Source organism: Heteronotia binoei, chromosome 3 (genome assembly GCF_032191835.1).
Source record: "Heteronotia binoei isolate CCM8104 ecotype False Entrance Well chromosome 3, APGP_CSIRO_Hbin_v1, whole genome shotgun sequence".
Classification (NCBI taxonomy): domain Eukaryota; kingdom Metazoa; phylum Chordata; class Lepidosauria; order Squamata; family Gekkonidae; genus Heteronotia; species Heteronotia binoei.
Genome location: NC_083225.1, coordinates 137,991,825 through 138,016,081, shown reverse-complemented (window position 1 = coordinate 138,016,081; position 24,257 = coordinate 137,991,825). Strand labels below are relative to the sequence as shown.

The 24,257-nt window shown below is 40.6% G+C and overlaps 1 protein-coding gene across 2 annotated transcripts in view; it reads left to right on the top strand.

Moving 5' to 3' along the window:
* Window positions 1-24,257, top strand: part of EPHA3 (EPH receptor A3) — a 364,789-nt gene that overhangs the window by 293,735 nt on the left and 46,797 nt on the right. For both annotated transcript variants that reach the window (XM_060234514.1, XM_060234513.1), the window contains exons 8-10: window positions 2,425-2,527; window positions 4,842-4,909; window positions 15,649-15,774. In XM_060234514.1, coding sequence (XP_060090497.1) covers window positions 2,425-2,527; window positions 4,842-4,909; window positions 15,649-15,774 — 297 coding nt within the window. The remainder of the gene's footprint in view (window positions 1-2,424; window positions 2,528-4,841; window positions 4,910-15,648; window positions 15,775-24,257) is intronic.

The following is a 24,257-nucleotide window of genomic DNA, read 5'->3' as shown; positions in this document are numbered from 1 at the left end:
AATGAACAGAAGAAGTGGAAAACTCCAGCAACCAGCAGATTCCCTCCCCCTTTTTATTTCCATATTTATAGTGAATGTTCTGTAAGATTCAGAGATTAAAAAAGGAATTGATCAGTCTACTTCATAAACAAGATAGCATATTTTGGATCTCAACATTCAGAGAAAAATTCAAATGAGCAAGGGATATATTCACCCATGTTTGTCATCTTCCCCCCGCCAAAAAAAATAAAGATCTAAAGTGCTTCCCTATTTGAACAGTACAGCAAGAACTGTGAAACTCTCTTAAAAGTAGAAACTCTTCTATAAGTTTTTAAAACAGCATAGCTGTGCAGGGTAAGTTATGCAGTCCTCTACTAGTCATAACCAGAGATTGCCAATACTCACACTGTCACATTTTGTTCTCAGGTTGATGTCCTTTCTGGGAGAAGAAGTCCATGCTTCCAAAATGGCAAATTATTGTATTTTAAATTAAATAACTAGCCAAATACACTAATAGGGGCAAGGATGGGATTTACCTAGTAGTCAAAGAACCATCGAGGCAATCCTTTGACCACAAGGGCATTAGGACATGCTTTTCTTAAACTTAAGGTCTCTTCCCTCCCATGTCACATGACAAACTGTTCCTGTAACTTCAGGAGAGTTTCTAAAGTACTTTGTGACATAGCATAGAGGAATCTGCTGTTCAAAGGGGAAAAAGTAAAGAATTCCAATGGTCTACCACAAACCCTGAATACCAGTTGCTGCGAGTCAAATAACTAGGCAGTATAGTTGTTTTTATGTCCTTCTTGTGGGCTTCCCAGAAGGATCTGCCTGGCTACTATTGAAACAAGATGCTAGACTTTGGTCTGCTCCATCAGGGCTGTTTTTAAGCCCCTTGTATGAGCCTAAATAGCTCTTTTTATGGTCATTGTATGGCAACTTTCATATTCATCAGACCCAGGATATCTAGGTGGGTTTTTTGTTGTTGTTGTTTTTTGCAGTAGAACTTAACAATGTTATTTAAAAATCAGGCAGAGACTTTAAAATTTGGATAATAAAATGTTCAACTTTTAAATTAAATGTGCTTGTAACATTCCAAATTGAATTATTAGTCTGGAGACTTGCTTTCCTCAACAGAATTATTAAAAATATTTGACAGCTTAATGTTCAATCTGTCTATCTCAACTGTAATGTCATTTTGCAATAGTGTAATGATCTAGTAGTTAGCCCTGATTAATTTGTCAGATGTATGCATTTTGGAGAGACAAGAAGGAATTCCAACCTTATAGCATAACATAGATTATACCACAGATATTGTGGTGATCTTTTACTTGTCCCAGGACCCAAGTGTCTGAAGTTTAAGAAATGTTCTGTTTGGAGAATATAATGTCTCACAAAAATAAACAGAGAAAATTAGTAGCAAGCCAAATAATCTTGCACTTGACATGTTTGAATTTTTGAGATTTGTGAGCTTTTAAAAATTCCAGCTCTTTCTGTAAAATAGCTGAGCTCCTTACTTTAGTTAACGAATGACTATTACAGTAACCTTTAGCTCTTGAAATTCATTATATGAATCACATAGAGTATTAAAAATCATTCAGAGCCTAATTTCTGAGAATGTGTGGGAAAGAAATATGTTTTTGTGTTGAGCAAACATGTATGTGCTTGCCATGACAAATTAATATATAATGATATTGAAGAGCTCTGTATATTAGATTATTAATTATACTAACTAGGTTTTAGATTATTTATTCTAATTTTTATTTTTGAGCAATTTTCATTGATCACTTTGGCAATCGTCTGCTGAATACGGATATTCTTGTGTTGCAATAACTTTGAGAATTTTAGTGCCTAGACCCTTACATAGTTGATTGCTTTGGACACAATCCAACTAAGAGAAAGCACTTTTAATTTCCATTGATTTCAGTGGTAATTGTGAGAGAGAAGTCAAATGTTCACTGCAGGTTTTTCATTTGTGTCAGGTTGAGTGTAGATTTTTCATTTGTGTTAGGAGCTGAATTGAAACAAACAAAGCTGATTTAAGACTCCCATTTTCTGAACCACATACATTACTAAAGAAATTAAACATGGACTGTTGAACTGTTTCATCCATTATGCTAGATTTCTTTAGCTAAACATTCCCAGTTTGATTTTAAGTCATCAGTAAAAACTAATGATGATCATTGTATCATATTTTATTTTCCCAAATCACTACAGACTTGTAAACAGATCTATAGAACTTTGCCTTCAGTTTTTCCTGCATATACATATAATCAGTTAGTAAAGTTAGTAAAGAATTAACAGTTTCCTAGCTGAGAGACTGAGCATGGTTGTTCCCGAGAACAAAGTGATGTAATGATTTAATTTGTCCACTGCCTACATTTGTCTTTGGTAATATATATATATATATATATTTTACTCATTTTTATTTTCTTGGACTTCTAGCTTTTTCCATCTCCAGTGAGAATAGCCAGGTTGTAATGATTGCCGTTTCAGCTGCAATAGCAATTATTCTGCTCACAGTTGTGGTTTACATCCTGATTGGGAGGTTAGTTCATCATTATTTTAGCCATTTTATTTCCATTTATTTCCTGCTACTTTGGAACAATAAGCACTTTTGCTAAAACACTGTCATGGACAAGAATGGACCCCTGTACCAGTAAAATTTCATAGACAGCCTTCTCTTAAGGTTTCCTATCTTGAGATTGTATGTATGGTTATAACTGCATCACGGGTTTTTCTGATGGTAGGCCCAGTCCTCTGGAATGGCCTACTAAAGCCAATGCAGAGAGTGCCTTCACTTGCTATATTAAGGTTGCCAGGCCCAGCCAGGCAATCAGCAAGAAACCAGAAGGGGCAGGGATGGGAGGGGGGTGGCTATCAGCAGTGGCATGGTATCACTTCCAGGAAAACCCAGAAGTAACATCACATCTGTCTATGAATCATGAGAAACTCTATGGTAAAGAAAGTTGCCAGGTCCAACTCAGGAAATATCCAGGGACTTTGGGGATAGAACCAGGAGACTTTCTCATTCCTTAATAAATAAATAAAAATAGAGCAGAACAGTTCCCCTAAATACAGTCTTCATTTCATCATCCTCTTTTTATACCCTCAAAGGGTTCCCCAGCAGCTGCATTTCCACTAATTGAAAGTTAAATTTGACATTCCCCACAAGTCGCCTGGCTTTGGTAGCATTTCTAAGTATGGCTTTATTAAGGGGAACACACACTCACAAAGCAGCCAAAATGAACAGAGTTTGCAAGCCCACACTTTTGTGATCTCACTAGAACAATTTACTCATGGGAGCTGCTGAATGTAACAATCTGCTGTATTTCAACCAATTTCTTCAGACTTACACAGGAAAACAAAAGGGACAAAGCAGTCTAGGGGATTGAGTTTTCCTCCATCCCATAATCAGATTCTAGTTTACTCTTTACTATCCATTTTACTATGCAAACAACTTCTGAAACGAATGCAAAACAAACAGAGGGACTGTGTTCTCTTCCTTTCTCACAGCTTCACACACTCACTGGGAAGAGACACATAGCTCTGCCAATTTACCCTGCCACCCTGTAGTTTTCCTCCTACTGAGATTTAAAGATTTAAATTCCAAAACACAGTTTGCAAGTTTCTTCTAAACCTGTGGAGATTTAAAGATACATAATGGCTGTTAGGACAGGCAAGGAGCCTGCAAAACAGGGGATCCCTCACATGGACCTGGGGACTAGCAAGCCGAGTGGTAAAACCATAGTGTTTTCAGTGATTCCTACGGAGGACTGATGTCACTTCCAAGATTTCCCCAAAAATTGTCAGCCCTCTCTAGAAACCTTTGGAAACTCTATGTTGTTGCTGACCAAAATTTAAGAAAATTATTTCGTTCCCTGGCTGCTGGAGTGCTGGTAGGCAAGGCCTTCTGGGAAAGGAGATCTACCACCCTTGGAAGCACATAGCAACCCTGCGCTGTGTTTAGGAAAGCATATAAGATAGTCTTCCAGACAGCATTTGATGGAGACGGAGACCAATTCCACACTAGGCTTGTTCCAGCATCAGAGCTTTCCCACCCCCCACCCTGACAATTCCATCCAATTTTGCACATGCTGCCCCGAGGCTGCAACTTGTCTCGCCTCTTTCCAGTGGCAAGTGAGATCCTCTGAAACCTGGTTTCTGCTTGCCATGGGAAAGAGGCAAGGCGAGGCAAGTCGCACCCCTGGGCAGCTTGAGTGACATTGATTGGACTGAAGCATCGTGCGGGGGGGGGGGGGGGGAGAACTCCAAGGCTGGAACAAGTCTACTGGGGAATCGGTATAAATTTCTTTAGCAAATTTGACTATGTTCATTTTGTGTGTTTTCCAGTTTTCTGTATTCTAAATCTTGCTTTGTTATTTGAGCATTTAAAGCTTGTTAACTGGGCTACTGTAATGTGTTTTCATGACCTGATTGCTACATTGTTAGGAACCTGGAGTCTGAAGAGATAAGGTGGGATATAAATAGTTTATACAAATAAATAAAATGGTTAGTCTGTTTAGACCTTCATCAGCTGAGCAAGACATAGGCACAGCTACATGTTAATAAGGCTGCTAACAATAGTAGCACCAGTCCTACAGGACCTGTTTAAAACAGCTATAAACACATTCTAAGACAACTGTAAAATGTATCTGGTGTGGTAAAAGATCAACATATTTTCTCATTAGCTAATTTCCTCAAATTCCTTCAGAACTAGCTTAGCTCTGTAAGGTACAGAGAACATAAATAGTATTAAGGTTTATACTAAATATTTAGTTATTTAAGGGAAATATTTAATTCTCCTTTATATGTCAACAGTGCATGCATTTCTGATTTTTTTTAAATTATTGTTTCTTTAGGTTCTGTGGGCGTAGTAAATCAAAACACGGTGCTGATGAGAAGAGGCTGTATTTTGGCAATGGGCACTGTAAGTTACAAAAAGTAGTAAATATGTATGATGTTTGCCAATTTCTTTGTATTATGAATGAATTCATATTGAGGGTAAATTTAAGTGTGATGCCAGTGGATAGGAAAAATACATGCAACTTTGCATGAATCTGGAATCTCATTTAAATCAGGACAGTATTCCCGCTGTCCTGCTTCACTTGTTGACTGTCACTGCAATGCCAGCCCAGGCTACAGATTCCAGTGTCCTGACATTTCATGCAGAACAGCTGTAGGTCTGGTTTAAACATGATGTGTGACTCTACAGTAGTAAATTTGAACAGGCAGTGTTAAATCTCAGATGTAGTCAATTTGATCAAATATTTTGTAATAATAATTAATATTTGATCTATGTTCTAAATCTTTTGTAACATTGCATTCTTTTTAAAAAATGTGTCTCACAAAGTAGAGAGAATACATAGATACATTATTAGTTAACTGATATGTGAGACAGTTAATATTTTTTGTCTTAGTAACAGAGTTTCATCTTCCCCATTTCCCTTAGTGGAGAGAAGTTCCAGGCCAACAGTACAGATTTGATCTTTGTTTGGATGAGAGAGAGTGCTGAATACTAGGGTGTCTTTATAATATGCACTTATTCATTTATGTGAATAGAGCCAACTGCCATGTTAACAAAAGACAGCAAAGCTGCTAACCATGGATTTAGTTCTTAAAGAGTCAGGTCCGTTATGCTTAATCTCAAAACAACTCATAATTGTGAGTAATTTTTCAGATGGCAAACTGGTTTTAAACTGCTTTTCTGTCTACCTTTTATCAAAAGTTATTCAACTTATTCAGAGTTATTCACAGTTTATTAAGGTTGCTTTTCAAAAGCTCTATCATGTTGCATGTTTTAGCAAAAAATTTAGCCAGGCCCTTTCACACTAATCAAATAATCCAATCTCATCTACATATGTAGTTCCAAACACCCCAAACAGGCTTTTCTGCAAACTTAGATAACCTCCTAGGTTGCAGAAAAATCTGAAAAGTTAAAAAACCCACATCACATGGGTTTAATTCCCCCCCCCCCTATTAAAAGCATTGTCTGCCTATGCGCAGACAATGCACTTACCTTAGAAAGATCCTGGGAGCTGCCACTGAGCCCAGGCTGCGTGGAACTGCACCAGGCAAGCCACTGAAAGCAGACAAAGGCAGCAAAAACAAGTGGGGGAGGGCCCTGGTGGGCCTGCCTGTAGCAGCTTTGGGCGAGCCACTAAGAGAAGGGAAAGATGGAAGCTATGCTGGCTCAACCAGTCTAGCTCCAAGTGAGCAGCTGAGATGGGGAGGAAAACCTCAGTAGTCCCATCTGGAGCAACTCCAGGTGACCCATTAAGAGCAGCAATGAGGAAGATAAGGTCAGATGGCCTGCCTGGAGCTGTCCAGGTGAGCCGTCAAGGGAGGGGAGGAAAGATAGGCTGGCACTCCTGGTGCCTCTGTGGCTGAGGCAGTAAGTGAAGGCAGGGGGTGGGCTGGCTCTCCCAGAGCTGCTCTGGGAAAGCCTATGAGGGAGGGGAGAGAAGGTGGGCTGGTTCACCCAGAGCTGCTCTAAGAACAGGGGGAAGGAAGGAGGAAGAGATTGATGGGGTAGAGTGACAGAAACAGTCAGAAAGAGAGAGTGATGAGGTTGGGGGCAGAAAGAGAGAGAGAGGCTGGGGAAGGGGTAGAAAAAGAAAGAGAGTAATGTGGTAGGAACCAGAGAGAGAGACAGATATGGGGGACAGAGTAAGAAAAATGGTGGCAGGATGGAGGAAGAGTGAAAGGCATAGAAGTAGGAGGAAAGGTGGGGGGAATGCCTCCCTCCACCCAAGTTTTGTGCAGGTCACCACTTGTACTAAAACTATTTAGCATTACTAAGTTCAGCAAATGAGAGCAGACGGAATGTTGAGAGTGGAGGTTGGAAAAAGAGCAGTTGAAAATGACAAGAGTTAGTAGCAAAGGAGATGACAGCCTATGCGGGGGGAGAGGGAGGATTTCTGACTGAGTGGAACTGCCTAGAAAAGTTACTTAGAACAAGCTGAAAATAGTTTATAACTAAAGGTTCTCAAATGCAGGAATAGGACCTAAGTTCAAAAGTTCAATGGAAGTGTGAAATATTGTTACATATAACTTATTTTCCTCAGTGTTTTGTTCATACCATAAATAAATAAAATAAAAGTTTACTTGGTTTGAGTTTTTTTTAAGCCTGTGGACTGCATGTCTAAGGGAAAGAAGCACATGCACAATTCAGTATCTTGGTCTATACCAGGGGTGGCCAAACTGTGGCTCAGGAGCCACATTTGGCTCTTTTATACATATTTGTGGGTCTAGAAGCCACCACTTCCCCATTGGCTGGCTTGGGGAAGACATTTGTTGGGGGCTTGGAAAATGCATTTAAAGTTAAAGTTGCTTTCTTTCTACCCCTCCTCCATCTATTTTCCTTCCTTCCATCTTGTGGCTCTCAAGCATCTGACAGTCATGTCCTGCGGCTCTTGAGCATCTGATGTTTATTCTATGTGGCTCTTAAGTTAAGCAAGTTTGGTCACCCCTGGTCTATACATCTATTATAGGATGTGAATGAATACTGGCAGAGAGTTATTGGATCAGTGTTTGAGCCCCAGCTCCAATAGCTGTGTGAGTGAGGCCTTATAATTAAAGGAGGCTGAGCTACTCTGTCTGTGACAGAGAAGACCTGAGGTGTGAGATGGTCGTGACAAGAAGGGTAGCTTGGGACATCCTGACCTACTGATAACTCTGAACCAGAGAGATAGAGATGGGGGGATTGCTGAGGATGGTAGGCACCCTGTGTGAGTAGAGAAAGGGTGTCACACCAACCTTTAAAATGTCTTTGTTACTTTTTATTATTGATGATTTCTGACATCTTTGTTCTTATTCTGAAGTTCAGAAGTTTGGGTTCAAGTTCAGGAGCTTGAGTTGCAGTTCAGAAGTTTTCATTTGTTTTGATAGATGTTTAAGGTTTGAACAAAATTAGGTGGTCTAGTCTAGAAGAAATCATCCCCTAATGGATCTGATTTATATTGTTCTCAGAAAACTTGGAAACAGTTTCTCAACACGGGAATGCCTGCTGAGAGTGGCTTGTTTACCGATATCACTGCATGCGAATCAATGTTTCCATCTAATACATCTTTACAGCTGGCTACAGTATAGTATTTATATGTTGCCTCTTACTGTGATACTTAGTCCTTTCCAATTAAGGTCTGTGTGTGAAAAAGATGAGTTTCTCCAAATGTTTTAAAGGATGTTTTTCAGTAACTACATAGACCTTTCTGAGCTACATTAAAACATTGTTAGTCACATTTTAGTCTCATTTCTGGAGTTTTTAAAATTATTATATTATATAACAGAATGATATGCATAGGATGATGATGATATTGGATTTATACTCCACCCTTCTCTCTGAATCAGAGTCTCAGAGTGGCTCACAATATCCTTCCTCCCCCACAACAGACACCCTGTGAGATGGGTGGGGCTGAGACAGCTCTCCCAGAATCTGCAAGAGCTATGGCTGACCCAAGGCCATTCCAGCAGGTGCAAGCAGAGGAATGGGGAATCAAACCCGGTTCTCCCAGATAAGAGTCCGCGCACTTAACCACTACACCAAACTGGATGAGCACGAACCAGGAAAATGGAGCTTCATGGTTCATGGGGTCTCATGAATCATGAACCTCCACAAACCTTTCCATTTAATAACCAAGCTTTGTGGTTCGTGATGCAGTGTAGCTTGAAAAAACAATTTAAAGGGATCTCTTTAAATGGTTTTACAAGCCAAGCTGCCGTCACCACTGCTGTGGTGCAACTACAAGTGAAATCAGAAGGCATTCTGAGTTCACTTGTGAGTTACACCATGGTGGTGTGGCTCACAAAAGCCATTTAAAGGGATACATGTAAATGGTTTTGCATGTCGTGCTGCCACAACCATTGCTGTAGTGCAACTCACAAGGGAATTTAGGAGGCATTTAAATTTATATTTATCTGTGAACTGAATAAATATTTCTTTGAGGACAAACCATCATACCTTCTCACCATCAAGAAATTCAGTAACATTCCCAATTAAAGGTCCTAGCAGGTGTAACCAATATTGAAGGCTTAGAGATACACTCACAGAATGTCTATAAAATATCTGACTGTGGCCAATATACCAACTACAAAAAGCAGGATAAATCCTGTGATTCAATTAAACCCCCCGCCCCCAGGAAAGTGTATTAAGGCAAAAAAATCCATTCTGCCTCATTTTGCAGTAATAATTTTCTCATATTAATACTGAGTCGCAGGGCTTTTTGTAGCAGGAACTCCTTTGCATAACAGGCCACGCACCCCTGATGTAGCCAATCCTCCCAGAGCTTACAGGGCCCTTAGTAAAGGGTCTATGGCAAGCTCCAGGAGGATTGGCTACATCAAGGGTGTGTGGCCTAATATGCAAAGGAGTTCCTGCTACAAAAAAAGCCCTGCTGAGTCCCTTGACTTCATATTTAAACAAACTAAAGAATCTCATGGAATCCACCAGGTAATTGAAATTGTTAAAGTTCTCTAAAAGTGGCACTTCTGGAATTTAATGTCCAACCTGTGATTGGTGTTCCAAAATATGGGATTTCAATGATCTACTGGAACACCTTATGTACAGGTGCATGATCCTGAGTGCAATAAATAAATTTCCCAAAAGGTATATTGCAAAAAAAAAAAAAAAGTAAACTTACATTTATTTAGGTAGATCTAGTTAACATTCAGGTTGCAATCAAAGAGAAAACAGGCGTGGTCTAAAGATTGCTTTCCCTATCACAAATGATCAGCTGGTCCAGCATCATGTGTGTGGGAGTATGAGGGTACTGTATCTACAGGATAGACCTCCAGAAACATGTGTCCCTATGGAAGGTCATCAAAAGAGAGAGAGAGAGGACAAAGTGAGGAAGAATGGAGGAGTCAGGGCAGCTCCCAGGTTAAGACAGAGAGGAACCCCATTCAAGGAGATAATACCTAAACACAGGGCCTTTTTTGTAGAAAAAGCCCAGCAGAAACTTATTTGCATAGTATGCCATACCCCCTTATGCCAAGCCAGCTGGAACTGCATTCCTGTGCATTCCTGCTAAAAACAAAGAAAAAAGAAAGCCCTACCTATACACATTGAGTGATGTAGCACTCCTCAATGTCCAGGCATGCTAAAAACTCCAACAGTTTTCTCATATGCACAGTGACATACACATTGTGCACTAATGTCCTCCATCTCCCATATTGTACTTCAGGGAATCATTGTGAGAGTGAAGAAATAGCTAGGTTCACTTCCTGAAACTTTGTAACACAAGTGGGGCTACAATAAGTTTGACAGCGCAAGCAACTACAACAGTATTTTTCTTGCATTTCCACTTGTACAAGAAGTTTAGTGCAAGTGGACATGCTGTGCCAGAACCAACCATTTAGCTACTGGTCCCCTTTTGCCTAACCATATAACCTTTTGCCCAGCTTACCTCAGAAATGAGGGCTGTAACAAAAGTGATTCCTGCCCAGTGGAAAAGGGAAATAGCTTCTAGAAAAATGGAATGATTCTTGATTTATTTGAAGAAAGATTTGGGGGACTTGGTTGTATATTCCTGTCCTCTAAACTTTACATATCCATCAGAAACCTATGCTTGAGTGTTTAATTAGAACTGAAAAGAAAACATCTCTCCTCAAAGTTTTAATGACCTTGTTGAATAGCTGAAACACTTACTTGTTGACAAGAAGATATCTAGTGTTTGAATAAAAAGTTACATCAGTTTTATTATCTGTTCACCTCATACACCCTACAGCTGATTTTACATGCCTTTTTCTTCTCCTAGTTAAATAAAATATTTTGTTTATTTTGAACTTTCAAAAGCCATTACAAAGCAGAGTATAAAAAGATGGTTGTGTCTCTACCCTCAGATCCCTGGGGTAGGCCAGCATCTATATGTATAAAGTGAATAAGTAGAACAGCCATAGACAAATAAGAAAATACAGAAGGGGATGTTCAGCAAGAAAGACAACAAAAGGAAAAATCCTGCATGTGAGGGAAGAAAGAGGGCAAGATCATCATAACCCTAGTTTGTGTTGAATGAAGGTTAATCCTTGTCAGTTGAAATGCTTAACATATCTGATGGGAAGAGAGCTGCATATAAGAAAGGGCTTGGATAAAATTCTCTGGCCCTGATTCCTTAACCATAGCTAAAGTCCAGGTAAAGTTACATCTCACAATAGCTTTGACAGCCAAACCACACAATCTGGATTGCCTTTTCTATTTATATTCCATAGCCCATTCATTGCATTTTGATTCTATTCCCCCTGTAATATATTTTTTTCCACGTAGCAGAAACACTGCCAATTGATTACAGATTCTTCCTCCCCACCACACACACACTTTTCCTTTCTTTCTTTTTAAAAATCTGGACTGAGAATTCATTCTTTCTGTGTGGTTTTATTTGTGGTTGCTGAAATTAAAACCTTTACATAATTGCAATTGTGTTGGGGCAAATGAAACTCCAAATTGTTTTTCTCAAGAGCCTTTCCCCCATAGCAGCGTGACTATACTTTCTTTATGGCAAGCATCAAGCTGTGAGTTCCAGCTACTTAGGGCCCCACGCTGATATTTAACACACTGGATTTAAGCTATCCATTTAGCGACATGTGCCTCACATCATGAGGTCTTCGTTATTCAAATTTAATTAGAATATAAAACAGAAAGCCATTTTAAATGTGTCACAGATAAATAACTGGTTAAAATTTGTTTTACCCACCCCTATACAGTAGGGTTGCCAAGTCCAATTCAAGAAATATCTGGAGACTTTGGGGGTGGAGCCAGGAGCAAGGTTGCAACAAGCACTATTGAATTCCAAAGGGAGTCCTGGCCATCACATTTAAAGGCATCGCACGCCTTTTAAATGGATTCCCTCCATTGGAAATAATGAAGGATGGGGTACCTTCTTTGGGGGCTCATAGAATTAGACCCCATTGTCCAATCTTTTTGAAACTTGGAGGGTGTTTTGAAGAGAGGCACAGGATGCTATGCTTAAAATTTGGTGCCTCTACCTAAAAAAACAGCCTCCTGGAGCTCCAGATACCCGTAGATCAATTCTCTATTATTCCCCATGGGAATCAGTGTCCTTAGGGAATAATGGAGTGCCCAGCAGACATTTCCCTCCCCTCCACCCCACTTTCTGAGGGCCCTGAAGTGGAGGAGGGCCTCCAAACCGGGGGACCCCCTGCCCCCACCTGGGGATCGGCAACCCTACTATAAAGTGGAATGTCATAATCATTATTTTAAAAAATTGCCCACTGTGGGTACATTGCTATGGATTCATCCACTTAGATTTTTGCTTTTACTGTCCATTCTTTATTTTTAAGATTCCTGTTATAATGCGAAGAAAAAGATCTCAGAGTTTCCTTTATAAAAATGATTTCCTGTTTTAGAGAAAGTTGTTTTAATTACTACTTTCTAGACTGAAACTCAGTGACCCTTGGTTCAAATTAAGTCTTCTGGAAGTCCTCAACTTCATGCAGTTAAAGTTGTTGGGATGTTAGCCTCCAGGTGGTACCTGGGGATCTCCTGGAATTACAACCTATACCCAGACTGTGGAGATCAATTCCCTTAGAGAAAATGGATGCTTTGGAGTAGGAGGGTGGTCACTGTGGCATTGCACCTCACTGAGGTCCCTGTCCTCCCCAGGCTCCATCCCCAAATCTCCAACCTGGATTTGGCAAACCTATCCCTATCTCCCATCCCCAGCCAGAAGCCAGGAGGACCTGACAACACTATGAAGTGGCTATATTGATGATTTTGTCCTTACCAGTTATTCTGGAATGTAAAATAGATAAAATATATTATTATTCACAGTCTTTTTACTGGAAATAAGCTGTTTCTTTAAAGATAATTATTTGTTTAATGCTTAGAACTATGACAGGACTTTCCAAGTCTAACTAACCAACCCTTCCCTCCCCCCTCCAAATTGTCACTAGGGAAGTATAAATCCAATGATGCCAGGCATTCTTCCAGAGGTAGCTGATAAAAGGCTAATGAAAATACAGAAACTGAAATTCTCTGGGTTAATTGCAGCAGGATAAACTAACTTCCGTGACTGTAATAAACTTTCTGCACTTCAGCCTATGGCAGCTGGTGTATTTCAGTCAGTTGATTCTGAATTGCTTGAGAAAAAGTCTCAGCCTTAAACTGTTCCCTGCAGCCTTATTTTATATCCTATAATATCACTTCAGACAAACAGAGCAGTATTTCAGCTCCTCAGATAATCTGTTTGCCTGCTTCTGGACAAGCCCTTTCTATTTCTTTGCTACCTGTGGGGCAATTCAAGACAGCAAAATAGAAATGGAAATCATGGCATATGCACAAAAGAAAAGCTGTAAAGCAGAGCAGCTTAACACATGGACATGTGTTTATTATACACTGTTCATGACAGAATGCACTTAGCTATATGCACTGCCATTAATAACTGGGTATAAATGGATTATGCTCTTTGCAATTTCTAGCCATCTGATAACAGACAGAACCTCTAGGAACAGTGTTAAAAAGAACAGCAGCAGCCCTCTTCCCAGTTGTTTAGGGGCTTTAAATAGCTGTTGCTTTTTATTGGGGGTAAGGAGTCTATAACATGCAGCCTGAGTAAATGGCAGGGAGCCCTTTAGCTGATGGTAATTTGCTGTTGTGGGTGTGGGTGTGTTTGAATTAGGGTTGTCAACTCTGACTTGAAAAATCCTGGAGATTTAGGGGTGTGCTCTGGAGAGAGTATAGTTTGTGGAGGGAAGGGAAGTCAGCAAAGGTATGATGCCATAGGCCCTTCTTACAAAACTGCCATTATTATTATTTTAAATGATCACCCCGTCCCAGTACACTCTGGTCTCTGGGCAATGTACAATATGATTAAAAACACATAAAATTTATAACAATGAATTAGTTAGTATTATTTTAAAAACTCATAAAATGCAGATGGTGCCCTATAGATTGTCTTTAGATCCTGGACTACCGTGGCATCTCACTGGGGATGGCGAGAAAACTCACAAAGTATTTGGAGGTAGGAGAAAAAGGAGCCAGCCAAATAATAACTATTACTGCCTTCAACCAAAAGCCTAGCGAAAAATCTCTGCCTTTCAGGCCTTGTGGAATTGCAAAAGGTCCCACAGGGTCCTGGTGTCTTCTGGCCATTTCCTCAAAGGAAATCTGTGACCTGGAGATTAATTCCAGGAGAACTTCAGGCCCCACATGGAGACTGGCAACTTTCAAACTATATTTTTGTTTCAAAGATGATAGTGAAAATTATTCTTTACACACTACCACCTTGCAGGAAAGACTCTCACATGACTCTCACACTACCACCTTGCAGTGCAGCTCCTCTAAAAAGAATGTTCCATCAAGTCACAAATGGGCATTCCATTGTCTTCCTCTTTGGACCAGCCTCAATCTTTCTTTGTGGTCTTCCATCCAAATACTAACCATGAGCCACCCTGCTTAACTTCCAAGCCCTGACAAATTCAAGCCAAACTGGGCAAATCGGGCTGCTACATCCCCTGTTTTCTGAGTATAATCTTTATTTGCTGTTTAATGAAATTAGCACTTAAGCTTGCTTTTTGTCATTTAACTTCTGAAGCTATTTTTCCTGAAGATTTCTGAACCCTGTGAGTGGTTTGATTAAATTCACACAGCAATAAGAATGTGCCAAAAGGCATTAGACCAGACAGCCTGACACAGCATCCTGTTTTCTGTGAGTGCGGAGCCTCACCTTTATGGAAGCTCATTTCTGTTGTGAATTCCCTGGCAACTGGCATTCAGAAGTGGACTGCCTGTAAACTTGTAGCTAGTGTAGCTACTAGCCATATCAACCTCCCCTCCATGAACCTTGTTCCCTTTGAAAGACTCCTAAACCATTGTTCTTCCACATCTGTGGAAGCATTTCTTATAAATTAATTATGTGTTGCATGAAGAAGTTCTGAGTTTTGTCTAGCATGAATATACTTCAATCCATTTTGGAAAAAAATCCTTCTTTTCTTTTGTAGAAAATACCTTGTCAAAACATAGGAACAGTTCAGTAATATAGTTTGGCCTAGTATGTTACATGGCATTCCTGGTTCCAATACTTATTTTTTTGTTCTTCCATGTATGACAAATACAAACAGAGAGAACAGATGTAGTATAGTGGTTATAGTGCTGGATTAGGACTGAAGACACCTGAGTTCAAATCTCTAGTCAGCCATAAAATTCCCTGGACCAATCAGTTCCCCTCGCTTACCTTCCAGGATAAAGCAGCAGCTGCCCTGAGCTCCTGAGGAGACGGCTAGGATAGACATGTAATCAAAAATGCATAGGCATTTAACCCCTACTGAACTCTGTGCTGGTGTATTGCCAAATAAATCTAGAAGAAACAAACACATTTTTTGTCCTATTAAAAAAAGTATCCAGAAACTGAAAGGGAATACAAGGTTTTATATATAGAGAGAGAGATATAGATATATAATATAATATATATTCATATTCCTCTTTCCTGAAAGATCTGGGGAATAAATGTTATTTTGTTGATGTTATTATACAGTGAGATCAGGTTAAATTTTGATCCTAAGTAATATTGTACCTTTCACTATAGTTGTTTTTTGTTTACAGTGGAGTATTCATTTTGTTTACTGTGCATGCTTTTTAATGCACCCATTAACTTTTGAGTATATGGTTCTCTTTTACTGAGGGTTCGCTTATCATCCTCAATTTTATTTTTTAAACAGTAAAACTTCCAGGCCTCAGAACTTATGTGGATCCACATACTTATGAAGATCCCAATCAAGCCGTTCATGAGTTTGCAAAGGAGCTAGATGCTACTAGTATTGCCATTGACAAGGTTGTTGGAGCAGGTAAGGATTACTGTACTGTGAGTCACTGCCTATTTCAGTGTAGAGGATGTTTTTGGGCCTTTCAGATGCAAACACTTTGCTTAAGAAAACTTTCTGCAAAGATCAAGCATTTATTAAAAGGTTTCTATCTGCATGATGAATGGAGCAAAACCATTTTGATTTGCAGCTGCTTTTTCTAGCTCATCTTCTTTTTCCCAAGCAAAGGCATCAGCAAGATCACTTGTGTTCTTGGAACTGCTTGTGTTGAAATATTATCTGGTGAGTCCTCTTTTAACACTGTGGTTGTAGCTACATAGTATTGGATATTATGCTACTGTTGCACATGGAAATCATTCAAAACTGGATTGTCCCATGTGGACAAGACAATCTAGCTGCAAACTATTAGCTGTAGTACAATAGTAGTGCAATATCCAAGAAAGTGTGGATGCAGCCTAAGTGTATTTAGATCTTTTCTGCATCAAACAACCGCTAAAACAATTGTCTCAGCCTTTTTTGTTACCTGGTCCTCCTGAGTTGAAATTTTCACTGCCCCTTTTTGTTTTGGTTTTGCCACACTGCCAGCAGCCTGTTACTATGGTGCTGGGCCCCAAAAGTCTAAATTTAGCAATGGATCCTATTTGGAACAGTTCCAAATGGTTCTGCGGGATCCCTGGCCCTCTGGCTATTCCCTCAGTGGCCTGGTTGAGACCTGGAATAGCCAGCTCTCTAGGGCCATTGATGAGATTGCACCTCGACGCCCTCTACGGCCTCGGATTAGGCTGGCTCCGTGGTACACCCCGGAGCTACGCCAGCTGAAACGAGGTCTCAGACGGCTAGAGAGGCAATGGCAGTGTACCCATGACAAAGTGACTAGAACATCTTATAGGGAGTTTATGAGGTCCTATGAGATGGCAGTCAAGGCCACAAAGAAAACATACTTTGCGGCTAAGATTGCATCTGCAAATTCGCGCCTGGCACAATTATTTAGGATAATTCGGAATTTTACTACATTGCCACAAGGCAAGCCAAATGTTAAGGAATTGGAGATAGGCTGTGAGGCTTTTGCGAATTTTTTTGCAGACATGTCTGTGAGCCGCCCTGAGCCTGCCTTTGGCGGGGGAGGGCGGGATATAAAAATAAACTTACTTACTTACTTACTTACTTACAAGATCCAGTCACTCCGCCACGACTGCCCTGTCATATTAGATACAGTAAGTGAACTCGAGGCCCCGTGCGTGTCTTCTGGTTTGATCCTGGACTGCTTCGACCCACTCAGCTTGGAGGAAGTTGACAGAATCCTTGTCACTGCATGCCCAACTACTTGTGATCTGGACCCATGCCCCTCCTGGTTAATTAAGGCCTGCCGGGAGGAGCTAAGATGTCCTATACAGGACATCATAAATAGATCTCTTTTGGTGGGCTCTTTTCCAACACCCCTGAAAGAGGCAGTGGTCCACCCTCTCCTGAAAAAGGTTACATCAAATTCAGCCGAATTGTCTCACTATCAGCTGGTCTCAAATTTGCCCTTTTTGGGCAAAATCATTGAGAGGGCTGTGGCGTTGCAGTTACAGGGCTTCCTGGATGACGCTTCCACCTTAGACCCATACCAGTCCGGCTTCCGCCCGGGCCACGGGACAGAGACAGTGTTGGTTGCCCTCATGGATGACCTCCGGCGACATCTGGATTGAGGCAGCTCGGTGGTATTGCTGTTGTTAGACCTATCGGCTGCGTTCAATATGGTCGACCATCAGCTGCTGACCCGCCGCCTCGCCGACGCAGGAATTTGGGGACTAGCCTTACAGTGGCTTTCCTCCTTCCTTGAGGGTTGGGGACAAAAGGTGGCAATTGGAGGAGAGCTGTCCCAGAGACACCTACTTAATTGTGGGGTGCCTCAGGGGGCAGATCTCTCCCCGATGTTGTTTAACATCTACATGCGCCCCCTTGCCCAGATTGCCCGGAGGCACGGGCTGGGTTGCCATCAGTACGCTGATGACACCCAGCTCTATCTATTGATGGGCGGCCGGACTGACGACGTCCCTATAAATCTGGACCGGGCGTTGCAAGCTGTAGCAGGTTGGATTAAGCTGAGTGGGCTGAAGCTGAATCCAGCGAACACAGAGGTCCTTTGCATAGGTCGCGGCGGGCTGGGAGAGGAGATCTCCCTACCAGCCTTTGACGGTGCGTCACTGATACCAGTGCGCAGGGTCAAGAGCCTGGGAGTGCTGCTGGAGCCTTCCTTGACAATGGAGGCACAGATAGCAGCCACTGCTAAATCCGCCTTTTTCCATCTTAGGAGGGTGAGGCAGTTGGCCCCCTTCCTGGAACGTAGCAACCTGGCAACAGTGATCCATGCAACGGTCACCTCGAGGTTGGACTACTGTAATGCCCTCTACATGGGGCTGCCCCTGTGCCAAACTCGGAAACTGCAGCTAGTGCAGAATGCGGCAGCCAGGCTGTTATTGGGACTACCTCGGTGGGAACATGTACAGCCTAGGCTGCGGGAGCTGCACTGGCTGCCAATTGTGTTCCGAGTTTGTTACAAGGTGCTGGTTATCACCTTTAAAGCCCTATATGGCCGAGGACCTGCCTACCTTAGGGACCGCTTCTTTCCATATGTTCCCCAGAGAGCACTGAGATCTAGTTCTCAAAATCTTCTAAAAATCCCTGGACCAAGGGAGGCCAAACTGAAAACAACAAGGGAGCAGGCCTTCTCAATAATGGCTCCCCACTGGTGGAATCAGCTATCAGAGGAGGTGCAAGCCCTGCGGGACTTTAAGCAGTTCCGCAGGGCTTGTAAAACTGTCCTCTTTCAACTGGCTTATAAGGTGGAATCCTGAAAGTGACATTTAGCCATCTTGATATATATGTGTTGTACTGTAGCACCTTCAATTTATAGTGGTTTTAATTTATTTATCTAACTGTGTTTTAACTGTATTTTATCATATTAATTGTATTTATTGTAATCATGGTACACACCATGTCTTGTGAGCCGCCCTGAGCCTGCCTTGGCGGGGAGGGCGGGATATAAATAAAAGATTATTATTATTATTATTATTATTATTATTATTATTATTATTATTATTATTATTATTATTAATTTAGAAATGGATCCTATTTGAGAGCCACCAGGTTATTCCAATGGTCAGCCCTTAACTACCAAAAAATGTGCAATCCTATCAGGATTCTCCATACAGGGGCTAGACCATGGAACAGACTATTCAAATGAGGGGGAGCAGAATGATATGGAAAAAAAGTCTTCTCTAACAAATAACTGGGGACTCAGGGGTGCCTGAGCTGTTCCAGGGCTTCTCAAATACCATAGCTCCTCTATTCAAAGAGCTTGGTTACAGAAACCTACTCTAATGAACAATATTGTCAAAGAGCTCAAACAACTGTCCAGCCTATTTCAGTTATTCATCATCTCTAGTGCCTGATTCAGCAGCCCTTTAGAAAGCCTGCTGATCTATTTTTGACATAGATAGCAAGTGTGCATAGGAGGTGCACCCAAGTTGCAACCAATAATAATTCTGCTAAGCAAAATTGCTGCCCCCATATTCATAACTCCTTACAGAATCAGAACCCAGCTAACTCCTTGCAAGAGAATACACAAGAAGGGTAGGGCTGCTTTCCCCCTATTTAAGACTCGGCAATGGTTAGGAAACTTAGTGATTTATCTGCTTCAACAGAACAGCATCTGACATTTCTTACCAGCTCTCTGGTCCAGCTACCTGACCGGGCCCAGCCCAGCCCAGGGTTAGCCCCATTGGTGAGCTCCAAAATAGCCTGTGGTCTCAGTTAATTTTGTGAGGAAGCTGCAACCTCTAGTAAACAAAGCACAGAATAAACCCTATCCTAACTCAGTTCTTTGCACAGCCATATTTCTATGCCATGTTTCTCATTGCCTAACATAAAACATGTATCTCCTTCTCCCTTGCATTTTTCCTTATTATGCTATCATGTGACTGCTACTGGAGCATTTGCACACATTACCAGCCTTTGCTGCGACCTCTGAATGCTGCCTTGATAGCCCTTGCCACTGCTATGCTATAGGATACTGACTTCCAGTGCACACCATCAGCCAAGCTCCCTAACCCAGCTATAAGTGCCCAGTTCCAGGAGGTGGAGAAAGCAAATTCTTCTCTGGCTTGTATCCCTATGGACTATGAGATGCCTAACCAGCTTCCAGTCACCTGGAGCCTTGTGCTTGTTCTAAAGAATTCTAATAGCAAATCTGGTGGGAATGCTATGCAGACTTTCTTGCTTTCATGCAGCCTTCTGACTCGAAACAGCTCATTACCACAATTGTGGACCTCTGAAAAGAGGCATCAACTGGCATACATGCTGCAACCATGCAAAAAAAAAAAAATCCTGGAATAATTTTTTCTTTGTTAAAGTCCTGCATCAATAACAAATTGCTTAAACAAATATTTGCTACCCAAAGAGAAATGTGTGAGACTGATTCAGATCTTAATAAATCCATATTGATTATTAAATAATACCTTACTTCACAGTAAAGTAGCAATAGCAAAAAAAAAAAAGCCAAAAAAGGGGTCATTTAAAAAATGTGTTGTCCCCACCCCCAAGAGTGCTGTGTTCTACACCATTTTCAATCTAGACAGGCAATAGCGTATCCTCACTAGCTACAGTTCTTTGTAACTAGGAACAGAGAATAAGATTGATAATGCATTTAAGAGCAAGTAGTGAGGCTGCCAGCATAGTCCCCAGAATATCTTGTTCTGTACTGATGAATTTCTCAGGTACAATGTAAGCTCCTTAGGCTGCCTGTTTTCTGCAATAAATACTTGTCTGATAGAAAGAGAATGTATTCTAACCATCCTTGTCAGTTTCACCCAATCTGTGCTAACTGGTTCAGTTTCTCAGAGTGGCAATAGATGCTTCAGCAGCTGTCTATAAAACAGTTGCTAATACATTCATTTAAAAAGCTGTACGATGCTTTTAAAACGTATTAAAATGATACTTTTCATAATTGGTGCCATAGGTCAGTTGACAACACCCAGCAGTGTGAAGTGTTGTACAGTTTCTAAGTAAAACCGGGATGGGCATTCCTTATAAACTGTGTTTAGACTGCTTAGATTTACAACAGAGATTCCCTTCTCTCCCTACCACCACCACCACCACTACTACTGTATTCCACTCACTAGGAACAAAGACACATAAAAATGCTTTCAAATGCACTTTATATTTTGGGTGTCTTTTTCAGAACAGCCTCAAGGTCACAAACAAGAAAATAAGCATTTTCTGCAACATTTTTAATGGACACCAGAAGGTGGAGCCTTTGTATATCCAGAGATCTGTGACCAGAGCTGTATTCATAAATGTATCTTTGCCATATCCCTATCGATATATCCTTTTGGGCCTCCTGAAGAACTGCTCTAGCCATCCTTGGAAATGGCATGCGATGTAGAAATGTTCAGGTAGAAACCAATTTTTGGGGGGGGTGGGGCGGTTGTTAAAAGATACATACCCTGTCTTTCCAAATATTGAAGTTGAAATCCCACCTAGCACCAGAACAATGGTCTGGCTAAGTCAGAAATAAGATTTTGGAGCTACATCTTACATTCATACAGTGTCTACAGAAGGCCTGCTGAACTTGTAACCCACCAATCAAAATGCACCGCAGCTGCTACTACTTATGGTATTTTGTCAGGTGCCTGTGATCTTCTCTGTTTTGTATACTCAAGGAAAACAGGATGTGTACTGGGATCCTACTGGGAATCTGTATATGATGTCTTTGGACACAAGTTGTATATACGTAACGTATGTGAATCAAATCTGCAAGTGCTCTTTCCCCACTGTTTTTAAAAAACTTTTCAAACAGTTTATTAATAATAAGGTCAGGATACAACCTGTTCCACACAAGGACTTTCAATAGCCATCAGACTTTTGAAGGTATGGAAGATAATGAAAACATATTTCTTAAAATACTGGAATCTGTCATCAGTCTGTGCAAGCAGTCCTTGAGGAGACAGAGAATAGATAGCCCTTCTTCCATTAGAATATTGGAACCTACGAAGTTTGAATCATGGATGTTGTTCATGAACACAAGCTGAAGAATGTATTTGAGTAAACTTAATCAGCAGGGCCAAATTAGGAGCATATACCGTATTCTAAGGACTTCTCAGATTGCTGGGAAAATATAATGATGGTTCAGGAAAAACAGAGTTCTCCAACAGATATTTGTAAATATTTTCTGTGGAATGAAATTCATGCTACATTCATCAGGGCTGGCAGATCTGAAAAGATATGACAACAATTCTTTAAAGTTCTTGTAACATTCAAAATAATTTTGCATGATATTTTTGTCTTTAAGTACAACTTTTGTTGTTGTTCAGTCGCACAGTCAAGTCTGACTCTTTGCTACCCCATGGACAAAGTCACGCCAGGCCCTCCTGTCTTCCATCATCCTCCGAAGTCTGCTCAAATTCGTGTTAGTTACATCAGTATTAAGTACAGCTACATGAGTACTAAAGCCAGTGTGGTGAAATGGTTAAGACTGTCAGACTGTAATCTGAAGAACTGGGTTTGATTCCCCACTCCTTCACATGAAGCCTGCTGACCTTGGGTCAGTCACAGTTCTCTCAGAATTATATTTCACCTATTTCACAAGGTGCCTGTTGTGGAGAGAGGAAGGGAGGTGATGGTAAGCTACTTTATGACTCCTTAAAGTACATAAAAGTGGGGTACAAAAACCTACCTTTCTTCTACTCCTCTAAAGCTAAATTAAACTTTACATACAACACCTTTTCCTTGAAAGCGCATGAAAACAGAAACAAGGAAATAGCAGTATTTCCCCATGTCGATTTCTATGACTATAACATGTCTAACTGACAAGGTAAGCATGTATTTGATCTCTTGTGTAAATATGACTGTAATGAAGTGAAATACATGTCAGGTCCTGGTTCTGTAGTTAATTTCTGTGAAATGTTATTCTGTTCTTATATTCATCTAAATAAATGTACCGTACTAATCACCTTTTACATGAATGAAAATATACTTTACATTCTTTGTTGAACTTAGGTCATTCATTCTGAATTTGTACATCCTAACTGTGATAGATAACCTAGTTTTCTTCAATGAGAGATTCAACACAAAATGCCTAAGACTCACAAAGCTCCCACAAGGCATTTGTCTTATCTGAACAGGAAAGAGAATGTCAGGGAGGCCCTTTTTGCATTGCAGAATTGTGATTTAAAGCATACCAAAGAGGGGAAACCATTATATCGCAAACTCATCTGTGTGCAAATTCTCAACACAATGCAATTGATTGAGGCAGCAAGTGTCTGAATTAATAGAAATGTCCACTATCACTTGAATAAATTTAAATTATGTAAAGTTGTTCGAGTAATATGTACCTACAACCTTCTGTTCCCAATCAGTCTAAATGAAAAACAAAGTCCTGTCATGTGTGGATCTGATTTGCAATGAAATTAAAGTGTTACCTTTTTTTTTTCCAAGGAGAGCTTTTATGACCTTTCATTGTAAAGATCAGAAATCAAGGTTGTGCCTAGCTGGGATCATGTACTCTATTTTTAAAAGACAAAATATTATTACTACTATTACTCTGTAGTTCTGCATAGTACTGCAGTAGCAGCAGCAGCAGCAGAAGAAGAAGCCTTTCTGAGTAGTCAAAAATTACAAATGTCTCTTTTTCTTGTAAATCTTGACAAATGTTTCATGATGCCCATTTCACAGACAAGAGGCCTGATACTGAGATAACAGCTACTCCAGTTTAATGAACAGGTGAAAGCATAATTGAACTGTGACTTCCCAATACTCAATTCATTAAACATCACTCATTTTGCCTTTAACTTTCTTTATTTCATGCATTATAGGATTCCTCATATATGGCATTCTGTAGGCCTCATGGAAATTTGAAATGGGGTTTTTCAATCATGATTTTTATTCATTCATTTGTTTACTTCATTTATACTCTGCCTTTCTCCCTGATGTGCAACCAAAACAGCTTACCATGATTTTCTTCACCTCCATTTTTTTCCTCACTTCAACCCTGTGATGTGGGTAAGCCTGAATGACTATTTAAACCCTGATCTTCCCAGCACAAAATTCTAACCACTATACCACATTTCTTCTCTGATTAGTGAAGCAATGACTATTTATCAAGAAGAAAAATAGCTGCTCGTTATTCCTATACTTTCAGTAGCACAGCTTGGAGGCAACGGTAGCACAGAACAGTTTGATAGCTTTCTTATAGTTTGTTAGCTGAATGGAAGCTAGAGTGCCTGTTCTTGCCTTGCTAAAGAAACTGTCCTGCAGCCATTATGCTACTGCCTCAACTTGTTTCTGTTTCATGACCAAAACTGGAATTATATACCTTTATCTAGGGATAAACTTGTTGAGGTTTAAATGGCGGACAGAAGCCCTTGGAGTAGTGCAGTGGCTTCGAAATGAGCTGGTGGAGAGGGAGCAATGATGGGAGGAAGCAAAAGATGCATTTCTCCCATGGTGCTGTTGCCTGAATTAGG